The following is a 7,428-nucleotide window of genomic DNA, read 5'->3' as shown; positions in this document are numbered from 1 at the left end:
AGGCATGTGCCACCACTGCTTAGCAAAAATGGAAATTTAATATGAATTTTTCTAATGTCCTCAAGTTGTTACACTACTTAGAGCTCAGGATTTTTGTTTGTTTGTTTTAGGTGTGTTATGGGTGTTTTGTTTGTATATGTCTCCACACAATGTGCATGCACAGTGCCTTCAGAGGCAAGAAGAAGGCACCGAATCCCCTGGAGCGGGAGTTACAGATGGTTGTTAGCAGCTGTGTGTGCTGGAAATCAAACCTGGGTCCTCTGAATGAGCAGTCCAGCTCTTTTAACTGCCGAGCTATCTCTCCAGCCCAGATTTACATTTCAAATTCAAGAGTTGTAAGACTTTAGATGTAGAAGAGGTGAAAGAACACTCTTGCCAAGTGATACTCTCACTGAGAAAGCAAACAAGCAAACCCTGATTAGCTAAAGTCCATGTTTTGTGTTTCTTCATGGTGTAGTTTCCCACCATTTCCAGCTGCCTCCCCAGGCACCCTGGGTATGGGGAATAACCAGGGCAAGTGGTTACCATTTCAGCAATTGGAGACTGGCTGAATAAGTGCATGTCCTGCGGGGAGGGTGCTGAGACTCACTATCAATAGATATCACAATTGATAGTGTGCACTATCAATCCCCTCTTCCCACACAAGTTGCGCCTAATTTAACAAAAACAACACAAATTCATTATCTTGCAGGTCTCAGGTCAAAGGTTGAAAATGAGCCGCTGAGGGCAGGTTCTGTCTCAGGGTCCTCAAGGAGGACCCACTTCTTTGTCAAGATCATGTCTACATTCATTGACTCGGGGGCTCCTTGTTCACCTTCCATGCTAGTGACAGAGCATTTTTAATATTTGGTTCTGCCTCTGGCATTACATAGCCTCTGATTTTGACCTCTTATGACTATGTAAGATTCCACTTAAGTAAACTATAATAATCTCCCATCTCAAGATCCTTATCTATGAGGCCCCACATTTTCCTAAAGACCTAGAAGCACTTGGATGCTAGGAGATGGAGAGGCAGTTTCTTCAATGGGGCAGCCACTGGTAAGCTGTCTATGGTCCTATGAATAACTCTAATTAAATTAATTGGAACATGAAACACACACACTCAAGATAATCAAGTGTGAAAAGTCCATTTTTACCGTGTATGGTAACATATTCACAGGTTTTGGGAACCAGGCCTGGATACCCTCTGGAGATATTAGCCAGCCTATTTCAGACTATGTCAAGGGAAGATTAGTGCTTGCATTGCTTTCAGGGCAGATCTGGTCCTAATCCCAGTTTTAGCACTGCCTGCTGATTGTGTGCCCATCGTCCCATTGGGTTTCTGCTCCTTCACCATAAAATGGTGGTAAAATATATCGTAATGTATCTAACATATACTGCATCTTCAATACATACAGCCCTATTTCTTCAAAGAATTGTAAGATGATTCTCAAAAAATAGTCAATAGAAGAAATTATATTACTAAATTGGAGGTTTAATAAAGGATCCCCCAAATTCCTTCCTGAAGCTGGTAAAATATGCTGGGTAAAGCTCTTCCTTCTGATGTAGATTATTCTCAAGGCGTCTTGTCCATAGACCCAGTGATAAGCTGATTGCTGTCTGCTTTCTGCCACCACCTCCCAGTCCTGCTCTCTGGTTCCGTCACCCAGCTCCGGTTGGATTTGTCGACCTGGTGTGTATTGATTGGTTAGATCTGCCGCCGAGACCAGCACAGACTCCTTCCTTCACATCTGTGCACACCTGACCGTAGGCACGTTGCTGCCTGTGACCAGTAAGGAAGGAGACAACGGGGACACACCGCATTCTAGCATGGGGAGCCTTGGAAGCCTGTGCTGATGCTTCTTGCCCCAGCCCTAGGTTCTTCAGCTGAGTGGGGGAAGCTGGGAAAGGATCTGGATTGGAAGGCGGCAGCAGAGGTAGGTAACCTACCCAGCCATTGCTCCTTCTCTCAAGATCACAGCTCAACCGCCTCGCCTCGCCTCACCTCATAGTTAGGATGTGTTGGACAATGGCCTGCTGACGGAGAGGTGGTGGATTTCAGTGCGTCACAGGATAACCAGTTACCTGTCCATTAACATATTCTCGAAAGCAAGCTGTAATTCCTTCCATCTTCTCACCTCTGTAAGTTGTTGGTTGGTCCATGTTTCAAGTTTTGCTGAGATTTATTTTTCTCTTTCATCATGGGATATTGTATTTGTGATTTATCGACAAGTTTTCACTGATGGTGGTTCCACCAGCATAGCTCTTTGTTCCAGAACTTTGCTTACTTTCTTCTTACAAGATTACCAGAGGGGATGGTGCATATATTTCTGAGGGATATCCTGTCCATTCAGAGGGCTATTAACGCCAAGTGACAGACTCTCTCAGAAATCCACATGTGTTTTCCTGCTTTGGAGCCTAGGGGGTTAAAAAGTCCTGACATTACTGGAGCAGAATCAAGTGTGTTTACCTAAGCTTATCACCAGGGCAGCCAGGTCAATCATTCACTGACTGTCCCCTACCTTTAAAGGAGACCACCAAAGTCCTAGTCTAACTGAGTCCCCCTAGAACACAAACGTGGTTATATAGAAGGTATGGTCTGAAGCCAGAGCCCATATGCTTTTGTTAACCCATAAATGGCTTTATTCTTTCCGGAGTGGTAAGCACCCCAAGGCGAGTATCAGTTCAGTGATTCATTAACTCAGTAAGACTCACACACAGATCTGATGCCTAGTTTCACCTCAAGGACAGGAGCCTGTGACTTTGCAGAGAACCTCGTCTACCACTGCCCAGGAAAGATCGTGTAATGATCCCACAAGATGTTAACTGATTCTTGGAAGAGAACAAGATTATAGAGAAATAATGGGGAGGGGGTAGAAATTCGAGAAACTTTATTTTTATCAAATAAAAACCACTCTTCTTCAGTCTGACGGTAACTCTGTTAGTTGCAGAAGGGACACACGGCCATTGCACAGACCTGTAATGATTTCCACCTCTGACAATTATTAGTCAGGTGGTTAGTCGTAGGGAGGCCTAACTCTTCTGAACTCCATTTAGGGAACAGATTGGGCCACACACTAAACAAAGTAATATGTGATATTTACTTGGTCAATCATTTACGGCTACAAAGGGAATCCCCTCAGGTGAAGTTTGTGGCTCAAATTTTTAGCAGCCTTGATGGTTAATTAGAAGCAGGAACCAAAACCATTGCAGACATTAAAACCTGCTTGTGACTTGGAGAAAGCCTGGGCTACCTCCCGGGAATACCTTGGAGAATGATGAAGAACTGAACTCTGTGATGATGCCCTCCAAAATGTTAAATGCGTCTCTAGCTGCAACCTCGAATGTGTCTGTGAATGGAATGCATGTGACAGAGGCAGGTTTGGAGACGGCAACTGCATCAGGGTATTCAAATATACTGGCTAGATTTACCCACAGTGCTGTAGGCTGCCTTCCAGGACTTCTTTGTCCTTTCTGCGTAGCATCTAGCTCATACTGGAAGGTCAGTGGCAGTAGATCTGGATTTTCTATACATTGGCTATTAGCAAGGGGGAGACTGTTGTTGAGAGTCAGTGACGTGGGGTAGGCACTGCCATTCCTTTGACATATTATGAAGTCAGAATTATGAAAGTTAACTGAGTTTACCAGGGTGATGCTGTGGTCCGAGGCAGAGCCAGAATTGCACTCACTTCTGCCTGGTTCCTAATCTGTTGTCTTTCTGGTGAGTCATAGACTTGAGCATACAGAATAGCCTAATCTAGAGAGCCAAGCCAGCAAGGTAAACAGTGCTTACCACAGATTCTGCTCTGACCCCTGGTTGTGCCCTCCCTGAGACCAGCTGGGTGCCACTAAAACCAAAAGGCACAAGCAGTGTACCACACACTTCTTTGATGGAGGTAAAGGAAGAAACAGGCAGGGAACAGAAGGAAATATGGCCTAGTGAACTCGGTTCATTCTGAGGTTAGGACTGAGCCCCATTCATTTCATGCCCTTCAAATCCATGGTCCCTATTAGAAGTGGAGAACCAGAAGATGAAATGACACCACCACATCTCTGGGAACTCAGGAGTTTACCATCCCATCCGTTCCCACTAATGTCCACTTGCCTAAATACAAGGGATTTCACAGAATGAAGCTTTAAGAAGAAACCATGAACAATCCATTCTATCAAAGCTCCAACATCTACAACTACACAGACCCATGTTGGCTTGGAGTCTGAGAAGCTTGTTGTTTAAGAAATAATTGAGTAATCTACAGCAATAAGCCTTCCTTTGCCCTCCCATCCCAGGTTCTGCTAACTTCACATTTATCTTAAAAGTGTCTTTAGCTGTCTGGCACAAATGGTAAAGCCTCCACAATTCCCAGTATTTACACAATTAATGTAAAGACAAGTCATGGTACAATGTGGTCAGTTAAACATTGCTGAACAAAGGGTTTTTTGTTTTTAAAGCCAGCCTGCCCGTGTAAAACTCAAGATGAGCGCAAAGGCCTTACAAGTAGGGATTTGTATATGAATCACCATGTCCACCTCCTTAGTCAGTTGGCCCCACACGAACCTTACCCCTGTGATATCATTCTTACCTAAAACATCAGAAAAAAACAGAGAAAGCTGAAGTAGGAGGCCAGTGTCTCAGAAGAATGAGCCACCGGTATCAAACATTAGATGAAGACGCTATAAAGTCCCATTTACTAATCTTGTTTATTAGCTCTCTCTTTTTTCTTTTTTCTTTCTTTCTTATTTATTTATTTCTACTTTTGGTTTTTCAAGACAGGGTTTTTCTGTGTAGTTTTGAGACCAGGCAGGCTGGCCTCTCACACGCAGAGATCTGCCTGCCTCTGCCTCCTGAGTGCTGGGATTAAAGGTGTGCGCCACCACCATCCAGCCTGTTAGTTCTAATAGAACAAACCTATCTAACTTGCCCACATTACAGATTCATGAACGTGAGGTAACCTTTGAGTTAGCATGTATCTGGTCTGAAAGTCCATATTCTGTGCCACTACCCTGGAAAAGAAGTCTACACAATAGGAAAAATGCTGGCGGAAAGGGGTGAAAAGTCCTTCTCAAAAGCGTTTACTTGGCTCCTTGGAGATGCTGTCTATTCCCCTTCCTGGTCCTCCAGCTGATGCTTTTGACCCTGTAGAGGTAAAGAGGAAAATGCCATGAAACAACCAGCAATGTCTACAGATTGCTTTCTGATCCCTTTGAGAAGCTGTGACAGAAATTCTTTCTGTCCTTTGTCACAAACACTCTTTGGTTTGATTATTTGGTTAATTTTAATGAAATATAGAGGAAATGGTTTTTGTTTATTGTCATAGTATTTGTTTATAGTGTGGTGATGAGGGCTTTGGCAAATGACTTAGCATCCTTGACCCTCTAAAGATTTTTTACAAGTTGATTTCTGTGGTCACATTGGTCCTAGAGAAAGCTCAGTTTCTTCAAAACTTTCTTTCTAGTGTGTTGGTTGTTTGATTTAATGTCATAACAACCACTTGAGATGAGCTCTGTGTGCAGGTTCTATCCTTTTTAGATAAAAAATTTAAGGCCTGATCCCACTCAGTCTCTCTTAATTAACAAGCCCCATGGGCCCCTGGACCTCAAGTTCTTGTGTGTGTGTGTGTGTGTGTGTGTGTGTGTGTGTGTGTGTGTGTTACACAGTGATTCTTCTAGATACTTAAGGACTCCAAATGGGAGCAGGGAAGCCTACAGCTATTTTCACCTGTGAAAAAATGCCAAATGATTGTGCAACCTATTCTCAGGCTATAGAGACCCATTCAAACAGCAGCTCTCTTGCTTTTTGGCTAGAATTCTATCAGGTCAGAACTCTATGGCTGTTACTCTAATTAGATTTTGTGGAGTAATGAAAACAACGGCAGTAATTGTTACTTAACAAAAACTAAGGACCAAAGTCTATGCCCTTGAGCAAAGTAAGACATCAACAAAGTTCATGCCAGAAATAGATAGATAGATAGATAGATAGATAGATAGATAGATAGATAGATAGATAGTAGATAGATAGATAGATAGATAGATAGATAGATGATAGATAGATAGATGGTAGATAGATAGATAGATGATAGTTGGTAGATAGATAAATGATAGATAGATAGATAGATAGATAGATAGATAGATAGATAGATAGATAGATAGATAGATGAAAACACTATTTTCCAATCTGTGTCCCTTTAAGTAGCTTGTATTGTTAAGGGTGGGGGACCCACTAGTATATCTATGTAGTCATCTCCCAGTTGGCCTATCAACCAAACGTATTCTCAGAGTTGCTGTTGGCCTTGGTTCAGGAGAATCAATAAGCTTGAGGTAAGCAGTAGAGAGAATGAAACTCCTATTCTGGCACACAGCAACTTCAAAATTGTTGTCCTTCTGTCTCTAACTGCCAGATCAATTTTCTTTATAGGAACAGTAAATGGACTGCATGTAAAAATAATAATTAATGATAATAATAAATAATGGCAATTTTCCATAACTTGGAGAGTTTTTCAGAATTTAAAATGAAGATGGGATTTTCACAGAAGACCTCCATCTGTGTTTTAAGGGCAGGATTCAAACAGTTTCAAGTTTCACTCTACACTGTGGTGACACTCATAAAATCCTCCCTTTTTTTTTTATATAAAGCCAAAACGTTACCAAAAACACTTCTTGTAAAAATTCTAAGTAAGCCAGATGATCTCCTGTCATCCCTGGATTGCTGTTTTTGTGGGTGCATTTCTTAAGAAAAACCTTGGACAGTGCCTTTGGCTAGTGCTGCAATGAGTTTCTGTGGAAAGAGGGTTTCGTCCTTGGGGCCACTTTGTGGTGAACTCGTTTGGTGTCACCGAGTGAGCAGCTGAGAGCTTGTGGTTAGGATGCAAGCAGGTTGCCAGAGGAAAGGAAATCCAGAAACCGAGCAGAAGAGCGCTCCAGGAAGACATGTGCAGCAAGCTTCTTGACAGCCTAAGAAAACTTTGTACGAGTCTGCCAGCTCAAACTCCTGGGTTTCACAGACTCTAACTTTTTCCTTGGTAGAAATCATGGACATAAACAGAACTGATTCCCAGAACCTCAGGGGCCTCTATCGAAACTCATTGTGTCTTGCATCTGTCTGCAATAGGGAGATTCCTCACTGTCGACATACAGTGTATGATTGTGGTGGGAACTTGCCAGCTAACAGAAGCACTTGCGGCCGCCAAAGTCATCCTTATCCCAACTCCACCATTGTCTCTCTATCTGGGCTTGTGCTAAGACTTCTTTTGGGTGTCTAGGATTTACTATGTACTCAGGTGTGTCTACTTGCATAATCATAAACATCTGTTGACGGGTTTTGCTAAGTTTGGCAACAGACACCTGTTAGATACTGTTTTTAAGAACCATTTTGCGGACCAGGTTTGGTGACATATGACTTTAACCCTAGTGTTCAAAAGACAGAGGCAGGAGGATCTCTGTGAGTTGCAAAGG

At 42.7% G+C, this 7,428-nt stretch overlaps 1 protein-coding gene across 1 annotated transcript in view; it reads left to right on the top strand.

Annotated features, from left to right (window-relative positions):
* The first annotated feature begins 1,802 nt into the window (after nt 1-1,802).
* Phldb2 (pleckstrin homology like domain family B member 2) overlaps nt 1,803-7,428 on the top strand; it is a 222,830-nt gene continuing 217,204 nt past the window's right edge. The window contains exon 1 of the mRNA XM_026786135.1: nt 1,803-1,916. Within this exon, the coding sequence (XP_026641936.1) occupies nt 1,836-1,916 (81 nt within the window). The 5' untranslated portion in view covers nt 1,803-1,835. The remainder of the gene's footprint in view (nt 1,917-7,428) is intronic.

The sequence above is a fragment of the Microtus ochrogaster genome, chromosome 2 (assembly GCF_000317375.1).
Source record: "Microtus ochrogaster isolate Prairie Vole_2 chromosome 2, MicOch1.0, whole genome shotgun sequence".
NCBI classification, from domain to species: Eukaryota; Metazoa; Chordata; class Mammalia; order Rodentia; family Cricetidae; genus Microtus; species Microtus ochrogaster.
This window is presented reverse-complemented; position numbering and strand designations above follow the sequence as displayed.